Source organism: Chroicocephalus ridibundus, chromosome 1 (assembly GCF_963924245.1).
Source record: "Chroicocephalus ridibundus chromosome 1, bChrRid1.1, whole genome shotgun sequence".
Taxonomy (NCBI): Eukaryota; Metazoa; Chordata; class Aves; order Charadriiformes; family Laridae; genus Chroicocephalus; species Chroicocephalus ridibundus.
In genome coordinates this window covers 165,893,774-165,917,904 of record NC_086284.1, presented here as the reverse complement: position 1 = coordinate 165,917,904, position 24,131 = coordinate 165,893,774, and the positions used below count along the sequence as shown (strand labels likewise).

The 24,131-nt window shown below is 58.4% G+C and overlaps 1 protein-coding gene across 2 annotated transcripts; it reads left to right on the top strand.

Annotated features, from left to right (window-relative positions):
- The first annotated feature begins 1,766 nt into the window (after positions 1–1,766).
- Positions 1,767–8,985, top strand: TNFRSF13C (TNF receptor superfamily member 13C). 2 transcript variants are annotated; one of them, XM_063323772.1, is made up of 3 exons: positions 1,767–1,984; positions 5,552–5,749; positions 7,322–8,985. In XM_063323772.1, the coding sequence occupies exons 1-3, from the start codon at positions 1,831–1,833 to the stop codon at positions 7,642–7,644; spliced, it is 675 nt and encodes a 224-aa protein (XP_063179842.1). In that variant the 5' UTR covers positions 1,767–1,830; the 3' UTR covers positions 7,645–8,985. The 2 variants fall into 2 exon arrangements, with proteins under 2 accessions (XP_063179842.1, XP_063179850.1); XM_063323780.1 differs by lacking the exon at positions 1,767–1,984 and adding an exon at positions 4,526–5,024.
- Positions 8,986–24,131: the final 15,146 nt, after the last annotated feature.

Below are 24,131 nucleotides of genomic sequence, written 5' to 3'. Positions count from 1 at the left end.
AGCAGCCAGCACACCAGCTGGAAACACCCCTCACTCTCTCACCACAGTCTGCTCCTGGCAGGGGAAGTCAAAGGCTCAGGTCCCCCAGGGCAGGACTGGGGAGGGGGTGTTCCCTCATGTCCTCAGTGGTGCCGTGTCCCTTTTGGGCTCTCTGGAGCAAGGACGGGGAATGGGCAGAGGGAGCTTGAGCCCAGGCAGTCCTGACCCACCACCCTCCCTCTGCAACCCTGGAGGGGTCTTCCAAGGGCACACCACTATAAAAGCCTAATTTGGGTGCTCAGTATTACCCCTGCAGGGGTCCAAGTCCCCTTGCAGAGGGAGCCAAGGACACTTGCTCATTTTTCCTTAACTTCATGGACAAGCACAGCTCAGGGGCTTTTAAACAAGAAGGGGAAGAGACAAACGATGTTCAGCATAGCCGGTGCCACCAGGGCACTGCCCCACGCCAAACTCCCGGTACAGGTGGCTGAGCAGTGCCATAAAAATCCTTGGTGAGAAGCAGAGTGCCCGTGGAGAGGTCTGGATTTAGGGTGTTGGTGAATCTCTTGAAGCCTTTGTTTTCCCACCTTATTCCTAAAATCTTCCCAGGTTTTGTCCCTAAGTCTGGCTGGCTTTGAGAAGGCAGAGCAAAGTTGGGTCTGGGCTGTGCTGGGGCATCCTGGTGGATGCCAAGGAGAAGGTTTGTGTTGGAGCTCTGAGAAACCAGCTCCCAAGAGCCATAGTGGCACCTTTCAGGAGGGAGTGCTTCCCACCTGCTGGAGCAGAGGCACTGGGAAGGGACGCAGCCGTCAGGTGCCAAATGTACTTTGGGGGTTGGCTCCAGCCAAAGCCTTCCAGTGGCACCATCTGGATGTGGGGCAGACACTGGGCTGTGCCGAGGTGTTCCTGGGGCGTTGGGTGCATCCTGTCAGACATTTGTCCCAAGGTGAACTGGGTCTGCTTGATAAACACCTCGCGGCTTCTCTGATCGACAAGCTTTTGGGTTTCCGGTGCACACGAGCACAAGGTGAACTTTCGGTGGATATTTTCTGCTACGGGTGGTTCTGCAAGCGCGTGCGTGAGTCACTTCACCCACCCCTGACACCAGAGGAACCACTCACACGAGTCCAGTCGCTCAAGTGTACACAACCACTCGCAGGACGATGCTGTTCTTCCCCACCTCTGGGACCACCGGCGCTGCCCTGTCCCTTGCTGGGCTGTCCGCAGGGATCCCAGCAGCTGACCTCAGCCAAAGCTGGTCTTCCCAGTGCACGGTTGGAGCAAACAGCACTGGAAATCGAGCTCTCTGACTCCAGGATTAAGATATAATTTTTAAATAGCTCCTTTGATATCTTTGCTGGTTTATTTGTTTAATAAAAGCACTTAGTTAGCCGGAGTCCCAGGCTCCTGGGGCTTTCGTTTCTCTGCAGAGGAGATAAGAAAAGCGCATTTCCTTATCCAGTGAGTCATTTTTTCTGCTCTTTAATTATGCATTTGTGCTGTTATCAAGCGTATTCAACTCTTAGATGCAGAGAGTTCGAACTACTCACCGAGCTTTAACTTCTGCTGCTCCAAAAACGGTGAACAGCCATTACGAAGGGCAGGGGAGGCAAAGATGGGGGAGATGAAGAGGGGGATGGCTGATGCCCAGAGCTGACTGGGCAGCCTGGGCCGTGCTGGTGAGCAGGCACACGTGCGAGTGCCGCTGGGGAAGTCAGCGGGGGTTTTCTCCATGAGTAAGCATTATCGTGTGTGAATTCAAACATTGTTTTCTTGGACCAGGAGGAAGCAGACGGGCCAGGAAGGGAGTGTGAAAGAGCTGAAGAAGGGGATAAAAAGGGGGCTCAGAAAATGGGAGGGAATAGGGTAAGATCAGTCACGACGATGAGGCTGCAACATCCTTCCACGCAACAGGACCCGGGAGCACGTTACTTGCAGGAGGACATCACGGCTGCCATCCCTGGACTCCCCACCAAGCATTTGCAGCTTCAGGTTTTCACTCCAGGTACCAAAATGGGAGCCATCAGCTCCTGAGCTCTATTGTAAACCTCGCCCTCTGTGTCAAAAGCAACGTCTACGTACCTCGGTTTGGGCTTTCCCTGGTGCATATATTTGACTGGAGGGGTCACAGAGTTAATCTGTAAGCGTGGTACAGCAGATGCTAGGACCCATTTCCCCCTGGCTCCCCCCCGCATTAAGCCAAGCAGGGAGAGGAGAGGGGAGGGAGAGGGGCAGGGTGACAGTGCTACGGTGGGACCCAGGGGAATAGGGGCTGGGGGTCGCCGAGAGACAACTGACCCGAGGGAAGCCTGGGGAGTGGGGTGGATTTCAGGGGGGAGGACGAGAGGGGAATGATGCAGCAGTGTTCCCCTTTGGGAAAAGGGGATCAGCAGGTAGAAATACCCCAGGGCAGGAGGAACAGCAAAGCCTTTGGAGCCGTGAGGTGTTGCAGGGGCAGGTGTCCTGACAGAGCACTGGCTCTTTTGTGGGGGTCCTCTGCCCCCGTGCACGGCACCAGCCCACAAGGCAAGATGTTGTCTGCTCCCTAGTCCCTACCCTTATGCTTCTGCGAGCTGCCTGCCAGGGACAGTGAGCGGTCTAGGTGCCCTCTCCTCTGTGGAGCTCAGATGTGGCCTGGAGTGAGCCTGAGCTTTTCTCCTGACCCCTCAGCCCTCCCTGCTGGGGCTTTCTGACCCTCTGAAGATGCTCCCAGTGCACCCTGCTGCTGGACTCATGCCCCTCCTTCTCCCAGGCTTGCACCACAGCCCTGCTCCTTGCCCGGGGCATCCAAGATGATCACCCATCCAGGGAGCTGGGTGAGGTGGGATATGGAGAGATGTCCTCCCCCGGCAGCTACCTGCGCAGGGGTGAGCACAGCCGGTTCAGCGCAAGCATGGAGGTGGAGGGTGCCGAGCTGACCGTGCCGCTTGTGGCTTCGGAGCTCGGGGCCGTGCCAAGAGAGGGAAGTGATTGGCGTGTCCCTGCTCACTCGGGGATTTTTACTTTGACTAAGAACAGAGGGGGAATAACTGAGTCATAGATGCGGGAATGACGGCCGAGCTCTTGCAGCTCCTCGGGGGAGCCCGCAGCCTCCCTGGGCTTGGCACGGCCATCCCCACCGCACAGCGATGGTGCTCCCCAGCAGCCAGGCACCAGTGCGAGGGGTGAGGGAGTGAGCGGCTGGGCACACCGGCTGGAAAGGGAAGTGAAATTGCAGCAGGCGTGGAACCGGCAGGCAGTGACCAGTTTTGGTCGGGACTTTCACTCGCCCGGAGCCCAGCGGCGCCTGGCGGGGAGGACTGAGATGGTGCTGGGGCTGCTTTGGTGCTGCCCTGGTGCAAGCCACCCTCCGGGGATGCTGCCAGCAGGGAGGGAGACATGGTTGGGGGGCTGGAAGGGCCCCACCGTAGCGCATCTCCTGCCCCGCGGGGCATGGGGTGCTGGAGAGCCATGCTTGGGGTGCGACTAGTGCAGGGACTTGGTGTCTGCATCCCGCCCGCGGCTTCAGGGGGTGGGGTGCAGAAGCTGTGGGCTCAGCTTGCCCAAAAGCCATTGGAGAGGGACAGGAACATCCAGGGACCAGATCCTCTGGCCTGTCTCAGAGGAGCTCAGTTGCCCAGCAAGGACACCTGATACTCTGTCACCTCAAGCCAAAGAGTCCTTTGGCTTTTCTCTCCCTCCCCTCCAGAACAGCAAATGGCAGAGACCTCGCTAGAAAGAGCTTGGAGGCCATAGCTGCTGCAAGCAGGAGACTCCAGCAGTAAAGCCCCATTAGGTCTCTCCTGGCCAGGACAAGTCTCCTGTGCTGCTTCCTTCAGTTGAGAGCAAGCCAGCAACTGTGGCTGGTCCCTTTCTTTCCTACGGGGTGAAGGAAAAGCGGATGTGACTTTTGTTTGGTAAGGACAGAGAAGAGCCATGTGTAGCACTGAAATCCATCACTTATCCACTTCAGATCTCAAGCACCGACCTTTGACGTATGGGTGCTGGTGGCAGAAGGTTTCTCCTACTCACGATCAGGAACAACTAAAACCATTAAGAGTTTTTTTAGTCCCTTACAAGTGTATGGGGACTGGACTTCCTTGGTGTGACCTGCTTTGCCCATGCCCTGGGCAGTTATTGAGCAGAACCAGATCTGAACCCTGAAGAATGAGACACGGTGCCAGGGGACTGGGAGGGTCCTTGACACAGGTCTAGGTCTGGGATGGAGAGGATGGAGAGAACAAGGTGTTGGAGAGCACCATCATGGGGGTGGGATCGTAGGGATGGAGGACACACACCAGTCAGCCTGCCCGTGCAGCAGTCACTAACAGGCAGCGTCCTGGGTGCAGTGGCAGCTTTTAAAAGGGGGAACCTCACTACCCTTGCATGCTTTTCTCCTCCAGCCCTTTTCTGCATTTTCCAAGCCAGATCCATGGCCTTGGAACAGGGTCTTGTAAAGATCTTGGGCACAGGAAAGTATCCTGTAGGCACTGGAGAATGCCGAGGGGGCTTTTTGCCAGCCAGCGAGGGGGAGTGCAGGCTGGGGGACAAACCTGGGCTGGAGGCGACATATGGTTTGGCTGGGGAAAGGTGAGAGCCAAGGAGGTGACACTGTTGGGCTGGGGCACCATGCCGCTGGGCATGGATGGGCGGCTGCATGGCTGGGACACACCAGGGGCTGTGAGGATTTCGGAAGCGTATTTTGGAGGAGAAGTGTAGTTTGAGGGCGCGTTGCACGGGCAGGCAGGGGTAGGGCTTGGGCGCTTGCTCTCCTCCTCCCTGTTGAAGATCCGCCCCAGGGCAAGCGTAGCGATCGCAAGCCCCAAGGGAGACGACGCAGCTTGACAGACTGTATCTCCCGCTGCCACGGGCCCCGAGGCGCTGCGATTTCACACTCGGGCGGCCCCTTCGCCGCCACGCCATGCGGGAGCCAGACTCTCACTTGCACTCTGCCATGTCCTCATCAGGAAAAGCTGCTGCTCCCTCCCCCTGCCTGTCCTCCCAGTGCTTCGATCTCCTGACCAGGTCCTGTGTCCAGTGCTCCGACTTGTTCAAGGAGAACGCAAGTAAGGAGACAAGGGCGGCCGTGGACCAAGCTCCCCGGGGCTGGGTGGTAGTGGGCCAAGGGGGCTGGGGGTACACCAGGGGTGGGCGGGTGGAGGGGACCTTTTCCTGTGTATGGTGATGGACGTGGTGACGGAGAATGGAGCGCTGCCTTCACCTGGAGGAGGAGGAGGAGGAGAGAGGAAGAGGGCAGCCAGTTCCAGTGAGGGGAACGCAGTTCGGGGAGAAGACGGATGATCCAGCCTGGCGGGGGGGTCACGGGTGACCATGAGAAGACCATGACCCCCAGGGGTATCATGAGAAGAGCAGGATGCGCTCATCTCCCCCCAGCCAGGAACAGCAGTGGGTGAGACAAGGGTCCAGGCATGGGGATGGTTTGTTGCGGGTGGTGGATGGGTAGTGATGAAGAGCCACTCTCCTTCCCCGCCATCACAGCCCTGAGGCCGACGGCTGGATGGGAAATGCCGCTGCCCTCCTTCCCTTCCCCCAGCTCTCCTCCTCCTGACACTGACGGTGTTTCACCTCACAGCAGAGCCTGCCCGCATGGCGCCCACCTCCCCCCTGGTGCCCACTCTCCCATCGGTGGACCTGCCCAGCACCCTCCTGATCTTCGGCGTTCCAGCGGTGGTGGGGCTCATCCTAGCTCTGGCTGCCCTCTGGGGCTTCCTGGCCTGCAAGGTGGGCAAGCAGAGGAGGAAGAGGAAGGCAGCGGATGAGGAGGCCAAAGGTAGGGGACCTCTTGCTCTCCCTGTCTCAGCATCCTAAGGCTCCCAGGGCAGATGGAATTGCTTGCTGCTGGCTCCCCCAAGGCACGTCCTTGTTGAGACCAGCTCCACCTCAACAGTTCCTCCACCTCGCCCGGTTCCGTGGGCACCCCAGGGCATTTTGGGGCAGCTGATCTGCCCCCTGCATGACAGTGTCCTATGTCCCCTGGAAGCCCACAGCTGCACCTGGCTCACAGCAGGACCCTGCTAAATTTTCCCACCTTTTGCCAGGTGTCCCTGTGCCTTTGCTTGCTTAAAGCACCCACTGGCACCGTACCCTCTCCGTGGGGGACAGGAACAGACCACCAGCAAGTTGCCTGTCCCTCTACCCTAGTAGCCGGAGGGCCATGGATGGAGCAGGGGCTGCAGGGATGGCGGTGGACAAATGGCAGTCCCATCTTGACTGCCCAGCCTGGCATTGCCATTTGGGATGCCCGGTGCCCTCCAATGTGTGCCTCAAAGACCCCAGTGCTGCCAAGACCAGCCCTGTTGGCAGGATGCCAGAGCACCACACGGGGTCATCCCCAAAGGCATCAAAAGTAGGGCTGGGGGGCAAGGGACAGGGCTGAGCCTTTTCTGGCAGGGTATTTCCAGGGGATGAGACCGTGGTGCCCTGTGATGGCGCATCTTGTTGGGGCATCAGCCGGGGGCCAGGTGGCCGCTTCCTCCCTCGGGGACCCCCACCCTGGTGCTGACTCAACCCTGGCCACTCTTCTCAGAAATGGTCTCGCCTGGTTTCACCCTTCCCCACCCCCCAGCAGGGGGTATGGCTCCCTGGGGGATGCTGGCACCCAACATTGCCCCACCACCCGGGTGGGTGTCCTTGGGGGGTGGCGGAGCCGGGGGCAGCCAGTGCTCGCACGCCGGCTTTCCCACATGCCACCAGCGGTGCTGGCCGGGTGACTCAGACCCGGGGGGACATTACCTGGGGCCTTTCTGCTAAACCGAGTGCAGCTGTGACAGCCTGTGACGCACCCGCCTGGGAAAAATACCAAGAATGAAAGCAGAGGGAGAAATCCAGTGGCAAGAGAGGTCCAGCCATGATGGAGAGCGTCGGAGGCACCTCCCCTGCCGCATGCCGTGGTCCCTGTCCCTCTGGGCTGCACCCGGGCAGGCCCACCACTGTGCCACTGGATGTGTGGAAAGTCACGGGAGGCTTGGGGCCGGCGGCGCACGCCTGTGTTCGAAGCATGTAAACAAGTCTATTTTTAAGTGGGAGGCGGTTGGGGAGGGCAAAGCCACCGAGGGCCGGGCTCCTCTGCCTTTGGCAGGGTTTAGCGAGAGGGCTTGAAGTGCAAGTGCAAGTTTCTGCCTTTCCCTGTTGTTTTTTGGGGATGGGGGGGTTAAACCCCTTTAGTTGTAAGCAGGAGGAGCTCTACAGCAGGAGAGGTGTGGTGGGGACCTTGCGGGCTCCTCCTGCTCCAGCTCCATCTTCTCCCCCATCCCATGTGTCCCCAAGGGTGGGATCCTCTCCCTGGGACCCACCTGGCCCCACTTTGTAAGCCCCATAACCCCCTTTTCTTGCCCCCTCCCAGCAAACACGGATGCTGCCAGCCCCCTGCCTGAACCAGGCTGCCAGGACGCTGCCGTGCCGGAGGGAGATGCCATCCTGGCCACAGCCCCATGCCCGCATCATAATGGAGGCCTGAAGATGGCGGGGCCGCCTGGGAAAGCCGGGGCAAAGCGGAGGCCGTGCTGCCAGGGCGATGCTGATGGCGACATCATCCTGCTCTCTGCCGTGTACTCCCAGCACGAGGAGTGCAACCACAGCTTCCCACTGCCCGCCACCGAGCTGGGGGCCACGGCCCTGGTCACCACCAAAACCACCCAGAACTGCTCCAGCGAGGAGAGAGCCTGAGGGTGGGGAGAACGGGGTTGGAGCACTCTGGATGCTCCCTGTGGACACCCAGAGCCCGTTCTCAGGGTCAGGCGAAGCCTTGCACGGACATGAGCTGACTGAGGACTGTGTTTTGCCTGAAGCAAGATCGACCTTCTAGGATCACTGCCCTTTTCCACTTTCCCCACTTGCGCCGAGTCCCAGCTTGCACCAGTAAGCGCTGGAGGAAGCCCAAGTGGATCACGCTGAGTTACACTGAACTGCTGACAGCTGCCGCAGCCATGCCATCCGGAGGAGGCAGAGGAGATGTGGCTGGTGAGGCTGGAGCGTGGCGGGGGCTGCTGTGCCATTTGCCAGGCTGCAGTTGTGCCAGGATGGGTCTGCTGCCGGATGGGCAATTCTTGGGGACACAGGGCTGGAATAGCAGAAAGAGGGGGAGAAAGGGAAGATGGAGAGGGAAGCAGGGAGTTACATTAGATTTAAGTCCCACACTGCTGCTATTAGCTCGATTTTTGCTACTGACCTCAATAAAAGGAGGCTTGAGGCCATATGGAGCAAGGCGCATCCAGCATCTGCTCCATTCACAGTCCTGCCCCCTCCTCTTCTGCACGCCATAATATCCAGGTCTCTCCTCCCTCTGGGCGCTCTCGTGTGGTGGCAGACATCCACCAGCGGTTGTGGGAACCCCCTCTGTAGTCCATCTTCCCGAGCAGGGAGCAAGGGAGGAAAAAAAATCCATCTTTATTCTGACCTATAATCACTGAAGTCAGGGAGGACCAGGGGCAGGCAATGGAGTCTGCTGGTCTAGAGATGCTCCATGAGCTTGTCATTGCAGCCCCAGACAGCCGTCACTTCAGCTCACAGTGGCTGCAGAAACACTGCATGTCACTTGGGATGACAGGGCTCCCGGTGATGGATGTTTCCACGCCATGCAAAACCAGGCAGGGAGTGATGCGAGCGTAGGCGGGATGACTTAATTTATGTGAGTGTCTTCAAGGCTTTGCCTGCGTACCAGAGCTGGCCGGCGGTGCTGGTCCAAGGCATTTCTCTCTAGATGGTCTTGCTCACTCGCCCGCAAGTGACTTTATTGTGCAGGAAGGGCTCTGCTTCAGAAACGAACTCGTTAGTGTGAGATTGCTGTTCTCGAGTAATTACAGCAGCTGATCCCCCTGGCTGAACAGAGCCCGGTCAATGGCTTGGGTGAGAAACACCGCTGGCCCCAGATGGGGTGGTGAGGCAATTAGGTGTGCCTTGGGGGGGTTATTTGCACGAAGTGCCATCTTGGTGGCAGCCTGGGTGAGCTCTTCCTTCTGCAAGGTGGCCTCCTCACCCGTCAGGCTTTGGGACTGAGCAAATGTGGCCGAGCAAAGGTGGCCAAGCAAAGTGTGAGAGCACTGCTGCTAAGCAACGATGACCACCGAGGGCCACAGCTCACTGTAGGGTCACCCAGTGGCACTGTGCAGGGGGGATATCCCTCTGATGAGAGGAAGGTGACCCTCCACCCAAGCCTGAGCTGTCTTCTGGGGCTGCAGAACCAGATGCTGCTGTCGAAGTGTGACCCTCCCCCTTCTCCCCTGCTGTGGCACTGGAGCCAGACTCACAGCATCCGTCCCATAAGGGGAACCATAGGGGCTGCCACAGGCGCCAAGGACCAAATTCCTCGCCACAACTCCTCTCCCAGACCTAAATACACTGGTTGAGGTGAGACTTCATCCAGCTGAGGCTCCGCTTGACCCAGGATGGGATGGCTCCCCATCTCAGCCTCGGGGCTGGAGATGGCAGAGGGGCTGGTCCATGTGCTCAGTGACTGTCCCTTGGGGCTCCAGGCACCTGTGGCTCGCCAGCAGGAGATGTGGAGGCTTCAGCACTGTGCTCCCAATTATCCACAGCAGGAGGAGTATCCCTGCAGCACAAATCGGGCATCTCCTCATCCCCATGCTCCGCACCTGGCCCTGTGAAGTGACTTTGAGCAACCTTTGTGCATCTGGAGTAGGGAAATGAGCGAAGCCAGGCCGGGGACATTTTGGCAGTGGAAGAAGGACTGCTCATGGGAGGCAGAGCAACCTGCTTCACGGGAGACGGGGGTGAGAGGGAAAGGGAGCAGGACTGTCAGGCTCCTCTCCCAATTCCTGCCTGGTGACTGCCGTGGCTCAGCCCCGCAGATGCACTGCCCATCCCGACCAGTGTGGTAATTTGCAAAAGAAACTCCCGTACAAATCCTGTTGGAAAAAAACCTCTTTCTGCTCAGGTAAGAGCTTCTGCTTTCGTTTCTGATACAGCTTCAGTCAGGCATCTCCTCTCCAGGATGCCGCTGGCATCTGCAGTTCACAGAAGTGGCATTTCAATCCACATTGGATTCCTCAGCTGTCGAGTGCCTCTCAGATTCCCTCTCTGTTATGGCATACGGGGCGTCTTCCACACATCCTGCCTGCACGGCTGCCAGGGTGGTGGGGCAGTGCTCCCCGCTGCCCGGCCTGCCTGGGCCTGGGGGAGATTTGCAACCCTCTCTGTGCACGCTTCTCCATCCTTATGTACAGGGCAGGGGGCTGTCCGTCCTGTCTGCATGGAGAGCAGAGGGGATGGAGATGAAAAATATGGCTGTAAAAATTAAAGAATAAAGTGAACCCATTGGCAGTGCACGCTTAGAGGTCTGTGTGGGGAGATGCCTTCTCGATCCCCATTCCCCTGGCCTCAGGGGTCTCCTCCACAGTGGTCCCAGGGGGTAGAGCAGGGCCTTGAGCTGGAGAGGCTCCCTCTGCGCCGGCTTCACCGGCATGTCCCCTGCACACAGCCACCTGCTTGGCCAGGGACTACCTGAGCCTGGCCACCTCCACCCCCCCCACTGCCTCCCCAGGAGCTGGCTGATGGGGCGGGGAGCAGGGCAAGCGGTTTTGGTGGCGGGGAGTGTTGCCCATCTTTGAATTTCCACAGCAGTTTCTCACTTCCCCCTGCGAGGCAGGAGCTGTGCTTCCTCCCCGGCCCGGCACCCGCCCCATTGCCCACACGACTGCCTAGAAAGGCTGGTGAGGATGGGCTTCACCTGGCCGCAGGGGTACAGGGTTTCGGAGAGAGCCAGGGGAAAGTCTGAGGAAACCCCCTGGCAAGAGGAAGGAGCCGGGGCTAAAACCCTCCTTGTTGCAAAACCACCACCTCAGGCGTATCCCTAGCCATTTTAACCCCACCAGCCCCACTATGATGGAGGTCACGGGGGCATTTGAGTTCCTGGAAGTCCCATCAATGATGCTGGTGGTAAAGGGCAGAAGCCTTGGTGTCCCTAGGGATGGGGGTGATTTTCATCCCTGGTCCTACTCGCAGGAGCCAGCTGGACAACGTAGTGGCACAGGGAGAGGAGGCAGCAGGGGTACCCTGGCCAAGGGTCTTATTCTGCAGTCACCGGTCACGTCCGCCAAACCTTCCTCAATCCCACAGGCTCCCAACATGCTTGGCCTTCCTCCACCAGCCTCTCCGCCCGGGTCCTTCTCCTTCCCTTTCTCCTCTCTCCTCCCATTGCTGGTTCACCCACAAGTTTAGTGACTTAGACCCACTAAGTCTCCTGATAGTTCACCCACAGGCACAGCTACTCCAGCACAAAGCCCCCCTCATGGACCTCCACAGACCCAGCTTGCCCCTCCATGGGCTTTCTGTGGGTGCTGGACCTTGACAGCAGGCAGGGTAAGGTGGGCACCATGCACGAAGCAATACTCCGATGGCCAACGTCCAACAGGGACCACCTGTCTCAGGGTACAGCCTCTGATCCCCCCACTCACTGCAAAAAGACCGGGGCTGCGTGGCCACCCCACCACCTACCAGAGCCTTTCCCACCACCCGCTTCCGAGTGCCAGCGTAGCAGAGGGACACGTGGATGCCCCTGCAGTCCCCGTGGGGACACCTGTGGGAGGCCATGGGTGACAATGAGAAGCCAGCAGGCCCGGGGCAGCTGCCACGAGGTGGCACTGACACGGCACGCCGGCCTGCACGGCTGCAGCGCCGCAGGGGAGCTGCACGGGAGGGTGAATGCCCAAATGCAGCAAGGGGAGCTGGGGAGGGCCAGGCAGGCTGGTGGCCAGTCCCACTTTGGCCAGACAGAAGGGTGACAGCTGGGTCTGACTCCATCTGGCCATGCAGCCCATCACCATGGCCTCTGGGCTGCTTGGTAGAAACGGCTGCTGGTGGATCTGGCCGCGGGGCCCATCACCACAGCCTCTGGGCTGCTCAGGAGAAATGATTGTTGGTGGCTGGGCACCTATGGGCAGAGCAGTGGTGGGACAACCAGAGACAGAATGGGATGCGGGGAGCTGCTGCGCCTTCTCCCAGCAGCACTGAGAACCTCTACCATTGCCGAGCTCCCCAGAGCAGCCCATCCCCAGTGGTGTCAGGCCTCCCGGGGACTCCCCAGGACTTGGACCTGCCAGCCAGCACTTCCCTTCCTCATCCCCACTTCCATCAGCCTCTACCAAAAAACCCCCTAGCATGTTACCCGCCAAGCTCCCCAACTGGAAAAGGCCCCGGGCTGGGGAGAAGAGGCCGCCCGGTCCCCTGTGCCAGGCTGTCGGGGGACCACAGCCTTCCTGATGCCACTCATCAGCATCCCTCCCTAATCGCTACCCACTGCCTAATGACAGTAATTAGGAAGAGCGAAGCTGCCTGGGGACTGGAAGCGCTGACAGAGTTGGGGGAGCCAGATGGTGTTCGCACTTAAGGAAAGATTGAAAAAAAAAAAAAAAACACACAAGAAAAAACCAAAACCAAACCACTCGGCTTCGATCAGTCTCCCTTTCCTTCACTTAGTGTCAGGATCACTTTGGTCCATGGGCACGCCAAGGAGATGCTGAGAGGTGGCACCGGCCACCTTCCTCTCCCCACACCCCCAGGTGTTTTAGGGTGCTGGGGGAGCGGAGGGAGGGGGCACAGTGCCGGTTTGGGTGCCCCGTGCGGAGGGGGTTTCCTTGGTGCCTTCCTGGGCTGATGCTCTCCCCTGGGGCCACCCCCACTGCCCCGCTTTGCTGGCCGTGCTCAACGAGCCTTTACCCAGGGGGATAAGGGAGGGGGACAGCCAAAAGCCGCCTGAGGGGCTGCGGCGAGCGGGCAGCATCTCCGCTGGCAGAAAGGGCTGCCCCTCCTTTCAGGAGGCGAAGGGACGGCCCCACACTTTCCCCGGCACCAAGGAACAAGGCCACCAACCCGGGGTTTGCAGGGGAGCACCCAAAACCTGACCTCAGGGATCAAAGCAGTGGGGCAGTGGGGCACGATGTTCTCAGCTTCTCCTCCCTGGAGAAACCCCACCTGCAGCCAAACCCCTTCAAACCCTTTACCCAGCTCCTTCCCGGAGCCCCAGAGCGATGCCGCCTGCCTCCAGAGCCACCTGCCAGGCTGTGGGTGCAGCCGGGGCCAGCGGGGGGGACATGGGGGTGTGTGGGAAACCCCCCTCCTACCCCCGGCATCTGTCCCAAATGCTCTCAGGGTGCCTGGCTTTTGCCCCCTGTTGCACCCCAGGCACGCAGGGACAGGGACGTGCCGGGCAGGGAGGATGCTCAGCCTCATGGAGGAAGATGCTCAGCTTTGTTCCATGGTGTCAGCCTGTCCCCGCTCCGGGGATGCTCCAAGAGGAGGCCCCAAGGCAAATCTGCACGTCCCCTGGGCTTCTTGGGGTGACTTCCCCCCCGCCCACAGCAAGTGGGGTCATTTTAAACCTGCTCTTCATCCCGGTCCTAGCTAGCGAGGAGGGGAAGAGCCCCGCCGAGTGACACAAACCCTGTCTGACACCTGAAGTGATCGGCGGCGACAGGCAGATTGCACGGGGAGAGCCTCTGTGCTCCCGTTGAAGCGCCATCGTGACAGGGACCGACCCCCCCCCACCGTCAGGGGCACCTCTGAGGGATGCAGGGCTCTCCTCCTGCCAGGAGTTTGGCTGCCCCACCGTGTCATTCACAAAGGGCTGTGGAAGTGGACATGGGATGTGGAAGACCCCCAAAAGTGAGGGTCCACTTTTGGACCCTCCTCCAGAAGAGATCCATCAGCCAGGTGGCCGGTGCTGGAGCTGGAGCACAGGATGCATCCCACACTGCTACAAGCCCATGTTGCATCCTCCTCTCTTCCACCTGCTTTAAGCTATTTCCCCTTTTTTCCCCCTTTTTCTGAGGATGGGGTTGTGTTGGGAGCCCAGGGTGCAGCCGGAGGGGTGCAGGGGGAGGGGTGTCACCAGCAGCGGGGTGCTGTGGTGGGGTGAGGCCCCATGTCCTTCATCTGTCGGCTCCGGTGTCGGCTGGCTGCAGCTCACCGGCTGCTGGCGGGAGCTATTCTGAGCCCGGATCGATGGGCGAGCGCGAGGGTTTGGGTGACAGCCATGGGAGGCATGTTGGGAGGAGGGCTGCGGGCAGGGAGGAGCAGGTGGGATTTTTCAGGAGATTCCCCCATCCTTTCCCCCACACACACCCGCCGTCCTGAAAGGTTTCAATGATGCAGATGTCTTTCTCGTTTCCTTCCCTACGGGGGTTGCAGTCTGACTGGGTCCCGCTACCCAGATGCCGCTTCCTCATTTGAGAAGCGCCGGCATTTGGTGGAGCGGCGAAACTCCGGGATGAAGGCACCTGTGGCCAAAAGCTGTGGCCGAGACCAAGCTCAGGATGGCAATTTAAATAGGAGTTTATGGTAGGGGTGATATGCAAAAAAAGCATCTTCTTCTTCCTCCAAAAAACCCTGTGATTCTTATTCTTTGATAATAATAATGTTATTGGTAAGAATTTACAAAGCTGTTAATTCCTTCATGAAGTTATGGTAATTTTAAAGCAGGTGCTTTAAATGCAGCGCTGGCAAATTTGGCTATCGGGTAAATTCAAGTATTTGAATATTTTTTTTCTGTTTTTTAATGCTGTTTTCCCTAGCTAAGAGGTTCACCTTCTCTGTGGTGAAGCATCCCCAGGGGTGTCCACCAAGGACCACAGCCCTCACGGAGGGAACCCAGTCCACTTTCCTGGAGCAGAGGAGGGGCAAAGGATGGGCACAGGAGGGACGGCTGTGGCCGGTCACCCTCGCTGGCCCCTCGTGGCCATCGTTGCCCGCCCCCAGGGGTGGCCCTGGTTTATTTGCAGTGGGAGATGCTGAAAGCACTTCCCGTTCCAAACAAGAGGGAGCGTTGTTTTGATGCTGGGCAATCCTATTGCAGGGGGGGCAGAAAGTGCTGGAGCAGTGGATTGGGATGAGGGGGAAGGAAAGACCCATCACCCCCTCCCAAGCAACCCCCAGAGACCCCCCCCCAGCCCCCCAAGCCTGCCCTCCTCAGTCCCCTCCTACCAAATTCCCTCTTGTCTCTGCTCCCCCACCTCCCCGCTAATATCAAAATGAAATCTATAAATGCTGCTGGGGTGACACATTTCCCAGTGTATTCCCGGTAACGGTCTCTCTGGGTTTCTGGTTTGCTATTCAGCTCCTCAATTATTTATCTCCGCAAGGAAATGGGGAAACAAACTCAGCGAACCAAACTTCGTGCCCTGTAGTGACACCGTGAGTTATTAAAAAAAAAAATAATAAAAGTTCCCCCATGAGTCATTTAAGATGTACTTAACCAGCTCTAACCACAGAGACGATAGTCATGACTAGCTGCTTACTGCCAGCATCAGCCGGGGAGGGCCAGTGGCAGGGCTGGATCCAGATCCCCCCATGGCATTTCCCAACAGGGATATCTGGGAGGAGTCTTGCCAGGGGATGGCAAACCCTGAATGCCCTCTTTTATAGTTTAGGGCAGCTGGGGGGTAATTGTAAGCTTCCCGTAACCCACACACATGTCGGGGTTGGGGGAATGTGGGGATGCACGGGATGCAGGGCATGCGGGAGGTTATAGAGTGTGTGGTGGGATGCAGGGGATTTGAGGGGATGTGGGGGGATGCAGAGGTATGGTGTTGGGTGCAGGGGGACACAGTGGTTGGAGGGGTGCGGGAGATGGAGGGGATTGGGGGGGATGCGGGGAGTGTGGGGGGATGCCCGCGTGCATGGGCACATTGTGCCAGGGGGCTGCTGAGACCCCTTTGCAGGGACCTGGGGAGCAGTGGGGTGTGCACCAGGCCAGTTCCTCAGGACCTCTGCTGACCTGTCCCCATCACCTGTCCCCTGCCCACCTGAACCCCCATCCCAGCTCCGATGCCGAATGGCCATGGGGGCAGCAGTGAAAGGCTCCCAGACACCATCTCTCCGTGATGGTGGGTGTCCACCACGACCAACTGGGCGCTGGCCCCACGCTCAGGACAGACCCCCTTGCCGCTGGGGGTCACTTTCTGTGGGACCCCACCTCCACCTGCCACCTCTCACACCATGGCCAGGCCTCTCTGCTCCCTCAGCTGCAGGGACGCACTGGGGCATGTCCCGTGTCCCACTCCTGGCCTGGAGAGTGGTGGTGGCCATACAGGAGATGGCTAAAGGCTGTGCAGGGAGTGTGTACAGCCCAGTATGGGTGGGCTCCGGTACAGAGAAACTGGGGAGGGAACTGCTGGCCTGGGAGGTGTTAAGAGAAGCTTATGTTTAGATCACCCCTTGCTTTTAGCCCAAATCCAGAGCCACCCGCAGCTAAAAGGCTCGTGCCTAAATTGTGATGTATTTTGAACTCGAGCTTATGTGTGCCGTGGAAGGGGAAGTGTTGAAACCTGTCTTGCTTCAAGGGATGCCCTGACCCACCCTCCTCTCCCCACGGAGGACACCCACGAGGCCCAGCACAGACAGACAGACACACACACACACCCCCACACCCACCCGCTGTCACCCCACAGCTCTGCACTTCCCAGCCCTCCCTCCCACCTCTCCGGTCCTCCTCCTCTGTCCTCTGCCCCAGGAGCCATCGGCCAGTGAATGCTCACTTGGGCAGCACTTAACCCCTCGCTCCGCCGCCCCCGGAGCCGCACACAGCAGGCCAGCTCCTCTCCTCGCATGCCGCCGGCACGCCGGGCTCCGCTTCAGCTTGAACGCCGGGAAAAGCAAAGGGCATAATTTTAGGAGAAGCGTGTGAAATGTGTTCTGGCAGATCAGCCGAAGAGCTCTCCAGCGAAAGGAAAGCATTAACATTTGCAAAAGGTCCCTGCAACAAAGCAAAAAATTCCCAGCAGGCAAATCCAGCGGTGTCCAAGCCACCCAGATGGGGGGATGTACAAGCTCCAGGACGCAGATGGGGGTGGGACGGGTCCACTGTTTTGGGAATGGTCCAGGAGTGTTCCAGGAAGGAAACGTTCCTGGGCAGGAGTGTTATGCTGGTGGGATGAAAGGGTGGAGGCAGTCAGCTTCTGGCTGGGATTGACACAGCACAGAGGTGCAAGGGGGTGGATTTTGGGCTTGCTTGGGACAAGATCTCCCCCGGGTCTGAGCTCGTTTTCTCCGCCAGCCCCTCTCCCCTACATGATGGATTTGCAGAGAAAGGAGGGGGAAAAAAACACCCTGAAGCCTGCTGCCTGTGATTCATCCTTACTATATTTGCACTTATTATTAGAAAGACGAAAATATAGCCAGAGCTGGAATTACAGATTTAGTAAGCAGGACTGCCTATTTCAGCATGTACTGCTTCTCCCAATAACTCTGATGCTCCGGGAGACCGACTTACACCCTCACTAGCATTAAGGCATTGCCCCACACAGCCCGGTGATACACCTGGGTGGATATATTAAGGAAGCAAGTCCTTCAGGAACGGCAATGTTTGGGTTCCTGGGGGTGCCTGCTCAGCACACCGCGCCACCAGCCGGCACTCAACAGACCTCTGCCTCGAGATTCAGCCTCCTGATGATGCTCACCCGGATTTTGGAGGTATATTGGTCCGTGAAAGCCGTAGGCAGGAGAGACTTGGGTGCTCTCTGCTTTAGAAACCTTCTCCATTCCTGGCAGGGACCCTGTCCCAAGGGGCCAACCCTGAGCCTGCCGGCTCTTTGCTGTAACTTGCTCCTTTGCCCCGAGCCCCCACCGTTTTATGAACAAATTATTAACAAACCCCACGAAGGCTGAGTGCTTCTTCTTGAAGCCAGGGGTCTTGGCGACCATGCCCGGCCCTACACCAGCCCTCGTCCCTGTGCCCAGATGGTGGGCTCTGCACCCACCAGGAGGGAATGCGGTTGATGTCTCCCCATGACATCTCTCTGCGCTACCCCGCGCGAGGAGACCTGCTGCCATCCCTGAGCCTGGGCGGCCTGCCCGAAGGCCACAGCATCCTTCTGCACAGGTTTTCCCTCCCCCCTGACCCCCACTGGTCGCGGTCAAGCCGCCGGGGTGTCTGCTGCAGTCTGCTTGCTTGGGTTAAGACCTTTCGGTTCTCTTAGAAGCCAGGTTCATTCCATATTGTGGCTGCCTGCGAAAGATGTTTTCCAAGGTCTGATAAAGCAGCAGCCAGCTGTGTGAAGCAAATAAACTACCAGGTACCAGGTGCGGTTGCTGGTCTCCGGCATCTTGCTTGCAAAGCATCCGTGTGCTGGGCCCGCTCCAAGCACACAAGCTCTCAGGTACGCCAGCACGGAGGGGCCGGGAAGGTGGCACCCGGCCAGATCCCCGCCGCCAACCTGGAAATTTGGGTGTGTTTTCCTGCGAGATGGCAATGCAATGCCTGGAGCAGCTCAAGCTAAGGAGGTGAGCAGGACCCCGGGATCCGTCCCTCTGGCCACCGCAGCCCACGCAGGGATGTGACCGCGATGGGGTGAGCAGTGCAGTGACACGGACATTTTGGCAGCAGCGCAGTGACCTGCGTGGCCGAGGTTTGCAAGGAAGCTTCCTTGTGTGATGCTTTCCTCCTTTTATTGGCAGTAAGGGAGAGCTACTGCTTGTGGGGGGGTTGGATTTTCCAATTGCTCCGGCCCCAAGGAGGAAAGGGAGGGTACAAGGAAGCCGGCTCTTGGGACCGCATGTAGCAGGAGGTTCTCAGCAGAGGAGCCCCGATGTGGTCGTGTTTGCTGTGCGGGGCACCGGGGGACTCCACCTTTGGGATTGCAAAATACTGGGTGACACCAACTGCTCACCGGAGAGGTGATGGCACCCCTATTTCTGTCCCTGGCCTCCTAGGGAACATGTGGGAGGTATTTTTATCCTCCTGCCGGCTCCCTTAGTCACCGGCGCTTGCTTTAAATGGGTCAAGAGGGAATAAAGATGCCGCAGCCTTTGCTCCCTCGCTGCCTGTCTTGGAGCACATTTACCAGCAGCGCTGGCTCTCCCTCCTCTCGTGCTCCATCCAGGCCAAGTCCTGCCATGGATCTGGAGACCCAAGAGAGTTCTCCACCACCCAGGCAGTGTCGGCTGCAATTAACTACTCATTAAAAGCCCGGTGGCAAGGCAGCCCTGCTGCAGAGGTGCCGCATGTCAGGACAGCATAGGCTCTCTCCCGGGATGGTGGGGAGGAAACTGGCCTCCCTGATGGTGGCAGAGACAACGTGCCGGGGCAGATGGATGTGCAGAGGAAAGAGGCAGTGGGAAAACTGCATCTGTCCGGATGTGGGTAGAGGGCAGCAGGGCTCGCCCTGGGGTATGGGGGGCAAGTGTGGCCCCACCGGGTCATTTCAGGAAGGGGATGAAGTGCACTGGGAGAGCCCACAAGATTTGCATCTGTTCCAGCATCTGACGTCAAGGACCCCAAAACAATGGTGATCTTCCCAGGACATGGTGCCACTCACTGCTGCAGGTCCCAACGCGCTCTGCCATGTGCTCTTGTACGCCTCATGACCATCACGCCAGCATGGCTCAGCCGAGCCTTCCTGGGCACCGTGTTTCATGGGCTTTTGCCTGGCTACACCTCCTGCTTCCACCCAGGAACCTCTGGAAACCTCGGAGGGTTTGGAGCTGGGACTCTGCCTGAGCATCTCCTCCTTCCCTGGCTCCCTGGCTCCTGGCTTCCCTGCTCTGCGAGCAGTGCATCCCTCTTCCAGCGGCGATGCTGGCTGGCCACCAGGCCAGGACATTTTAAAGGGTTGGCTCATGAAGGGTGACAACAGAACTCCACGTTTGCCCATGCCCAGCTTTTCGAGGGTGCAATTTCCACGGCAGTTGCCTTTGCGGCTGACACCCGGTTTGGAGGGGACAGTGCTAGCCTCCAAGGTGACCTCAACAGAGAAGCAGGGGGCGAGCTGCAGCACCCAGGGGAGATTTGGGCTTAATCCTTGTGACATCTTATACCCAGAGAGAGAGAAAAACAGCAGGAGACAAGCCGGGTGCGGGGAGGGGGGCGAAGGCTGACAGAACCAGGCAGTTGCCTCCATCACATTTAAGGGAGTTCATTTTCCTCCTGTCTCCTCAGATCTGTCCTCCCACTGCGCTCGCACGGAGCCACGCGGCATGGCCGCCCCAGGGAAGAGGCAAGGGGAGGGGGACCAGCTTGTCGGGAGACATCCCGGAGAGGAGCCACAGCTCCGGGCATGTCGTGTGGATGGGGGTGCATCCCCCAGTGTGAGGTGGATGGAGAGTGGGGGGACGGCAGCCTGCCAGGGACCCCCTCCACGTGCAGGGGGGGTGGGATGGGTGCTGGCAGCCTGGCTCACCCACTCCGGTGGGAAAGCATCTTTGCTGTAGGACGAGACGGCAAAGTCCTCCCAGGCCACCAGCAGCCGTCCCGAGGGGGCCCCGGCACAGTGCTACCCTCGGGCATCTCAAGGCAGGAGCCAGGCCTGCGGAAAGCCAAAAAGCTGGCATAAAGGTGGTGAGATTAAAACAAAAAAAGGAAAAAAGGAAAGTTTTGGGACTTTCATTTCATCTCCAGCTTCCGAGCCTCTAGGCTATGCTCGTTTTACCTTTGCAAGGCTTTTCTCTGTGAGCTGGAGGGCTAGAAACCCACTTCTCGCTAATCAAGACAAAACCCCACGGGCACTTGTGTGGGTGGGGAATCTGGCAGGGCTTTCGGGGCTCCAGACTCTTCCATTTCTGAAGCCACTGAGCCCCCCTCGCGTGGCCAGGGAGGGGGAAGAGGCACGAGAGCAGCAGCGAGGGCCGTGCGGCTTGCGGAGGCATCTGTCCCCCGAGGTAAAGCCGGTGCAAGGGGAAAATGTCTCTGGAGATGATGTGGAAGATGGCAGAAGGGCCACTCAGGTGTTGCTAATTTTTAAGACTGAGCTTTTTTTGTCTTTGCAATACGGCTGCTCGGCAAGGCATGACATTTCCCAGCCGCTACCGTCCTGGCCGCCCCTTCTCCCACTGGTCCTGCCACCCGCCGAGGGCAGGCTCATGGAGGCCATGCAAGCTCTTGTTCGGGGCTGAAGGACAACCTTCATATTGTGAGTAGATGTGAGTAAACACCTTTAGGTGTGAGTAAACACTTAAACGTGAGCTCCACGCTAAAACATCCCCTTGTCCCTCCAAAAAGCCGTTTGGTACAAGGCATCTCTGATGCATATACCACTTCCCTGCTACAGGATAGTGCAAGTGTCTGAGGTTTTCCCCTTCACCTGAAGCATCGGAAATATTTTAGGTAGAGCAGCTTTGGGCTGTCAGCCCTCCCCATGAACCATGAACCAGGTCTTCAGTCAAGAGGGGCAAACTGGGGCAAGAGAGCTCCCACATTTCCAAATGCTTAGTGCCCTGCGTGCTCCACGCCTCCCAAAGTCAGGAGCCCAAAGTCTCGTCTCAGGCTCCTAAATGCCAAAGGAAGAGAAATCAGGAGATGCTTCTGGCTGTGCTGTGCTCAGTGACGTGCCTGGGATAACGCGGCAGCTCCGGGACATGGCAGAGAGCTGCTTTCCGAGCCAGTTTTTTGCTCTACCCAGGGTCCGGTTCCCCCTTCCCACCTCCCAGGCAGGACCCCGGTGAAGGGATCCTCCGGCTGAGCTCCTCTCCGGGTGCCCGGATTGACACACAGCAGCCTCCCCTTCCCCAGCGATGCCAGGACCGGCTGCTCCATCTGCGCTGCTGCTCCATCCTTAAAAAGGATGGTGGCCGGGAGTTTTTACACCTATTTCAGACCTGGCTCAAGACTGCTGGGCTTTCCATGCCGCCAGCAGTAGAGGGGAAACTCATTGCTGGTGGATGCCAAGTGCTTATTTTTCTCCTTGCATTTGCTGGTTGTGACAAATATTGGCAAGCTTTAAAAATGAGCAGGGCAGCTGCAACCCTGCATTTACGCCCCTTGTTCCAGCAGCCCCAAACCTTGCATTTAAGCCTGTCGCCAGCCGGGGCATGAGCATCATCATCCTCTGTCTGCAAAAGGCTGATGGCACACCCCGAAACACAGCACCGGGGGCAGAAGGCAAAGGGTGAGACCAGCCCCAAGAGTCCATGGGCTCTTGTCACAAGACAACTTTCCGTCAGTGAGAGCCCTGTTTGGGGTGACATCAGGGATGTCGGGGACATCTCTCTCTGCGGCAACTATTCGACTGTGAGCTCATCTTCCAAGAGGGGTGATGGGCGAGGATTAACACCTCCCCTGCACAAGGCTTGGGGGTGAAGTAGGGTTTGATATATTAAAGCTTGAACACATGTCTCCCCGCTGGGACGCCCACCTTCCCTGCCCGCGGTACGTGAGCCGGCACAGGGGTGGCTTCACCGTCCCCTCGCCCGTGCCCCGCCGGCGGGATCCCACGTGCGTGGGCATGTGCCCCGGCCGCCCCAGCCACTGCGCTCGGGCGGTTGCAGAAGTGAGAGCAGACCTGTCACATCCCCCGCCCCGAGCCCGCTCTGCTGCCTTGGCACGTTTTTAATGATGCTTGGCTTGCTCCAGCCTGAGACACTCCTATAGCCACATACATCTCGCTGTCTGGATTTTCAGGTTTTCTCTTGTTCTTCTCAATTTAGTCCCATTCCTCCCATTGCACATTTTTCCTCTTACACTGTCTTGGAGCTGCAGGTAGTTACTGAGCCCCTTGTCTGGTCTCGGCACTTTGCAAACCTCATGTAAATTTATTCAGAAATAATGTGTGGGGCATCAGTCTCTTGCCGCCTTTTCCTTCCCTCCTTTCCCCCAAGATTTTCCACTGATCCTCCTGCATCCCTGGTGATGGGAGTTTCCGCTGCCACTCGTTCCCCTGTCCCTTGCCTCCCCGGGGTGGGGACGATGCCCATTGCCCATCATGACGCAGCTCATCTCAAAGCCGCTCGTTCATTTGCTCTCCTCTCACCTCTAGACCATATTGAGCAGTGCCAGCCTTCTCCCTTCCTCGTATTACACGGGATTTTTTAATCCTCAGAAATACTTGCTTAAGATGACTCTCACCCGACCAGATTGCAATGACCTTATGCTCGATGCAGTGGCTCACACGCATCAAGGGATGGTCCCTCACCGCCTGATGAGCCAGGGAGGCAGGAGGGGTGCGGGGTCGCCGAGGCACAGGGGTGACCCAGCCAAGGCTCTTCTGCTGTCGTTAGAAATGGTGACAACACTGGCAGCAAGCAAATTGCATTTTAAAATGAGTTTCGGGAAGGTATAGTGAATATTTTGTATTTATTCAGTGCACAGCAACAAGGAGTGGGATGGAGGGGGTGGCTGAGGCTCAGCAGTGGGGACTTTATCACAGGTGATGACCACTTACATGGGTTCAAGGGAAGCCCAGATAAGCTCAGGAAGGAGAAACCCTTTGAGATGTGCCAAACCCAAGAGACTAGCCCTGGGTCAGGAGTCCTCCAGCCCCAGGCTGCTGGAGGTGAGGAGATGGCCTGGGAAAGTCTCATTAAACACTTGCCCTCCAACTATCTCCTTGGCATCTCCCTCTGGTTGCTGTCAGAGATGCTTTCTGGGGCTGGACAACCCCTTGGTCTGACCCTACCTACTCTTACCCTTCCTTCCGAGGGGCTCAACACCACGATGGCTTCAGCTGGCATCCCTGGGTGACAAACACAGGACTTGTTTCTCCCAGAGCCTTGCTGCTGGTGGCATCTGTCCTTGTCCCCGGCCCAGGATTTGGGAGGCAGAAGGAAAATGCTGTATCCAGTGGGCACACCAAGGTGACTCCCGATTGCTGCAGCGAGACTCCTGCCAGCACGGCACAGGGATGGCTCCTGTGGGGCGGGAAAGTGACACTCTTGATTTTTAGCCTCCCAAAAGGCAGGGGCTTATTGCACAGCAAAATGTGATGGGTTAATGACAGGAGACCTGAAGCAAATCCCTGATACTAATAGGATTGGTCCGTCTTCAGCAGGTCTCACTCGCAAAGGCGGATCAGGCTAAAACAAAGCTGGCTTGAGAGTCCCAAGGCTCCCAGTGGGCAAGGGAGCTCTGCCCACAGCCAGCCCTCGGATAGCAAAGCCCTCTTCCTCCTCGCTAATCCGGGAAAAAGAGACATCAAAGGGCGAGCGCATCCTCCCCGGGACCGCTCTCAGGAAGCCAAGGTCAAACAGAGCCCACAGTCTGCCAATAGAGAGGGGAAGAGACAGCTCAGCACGTGCCCAGGCAAGGGCGGACGGAGGAAGGTGATGGTCCCAAAGGTGTCACGCAGCTCCGTGCAGAGGCGATGTGAGGGGAGCAGCACATTCGCACCTCCACGTTTTCTTTAGCTTCTCACTCACTCTCGTCCTCCGCCACATGAAAAGCAAACCTGATCTGCTGCCCCCCCACCCTCCAGCCCCCGCCTTCCCTTCCTGGT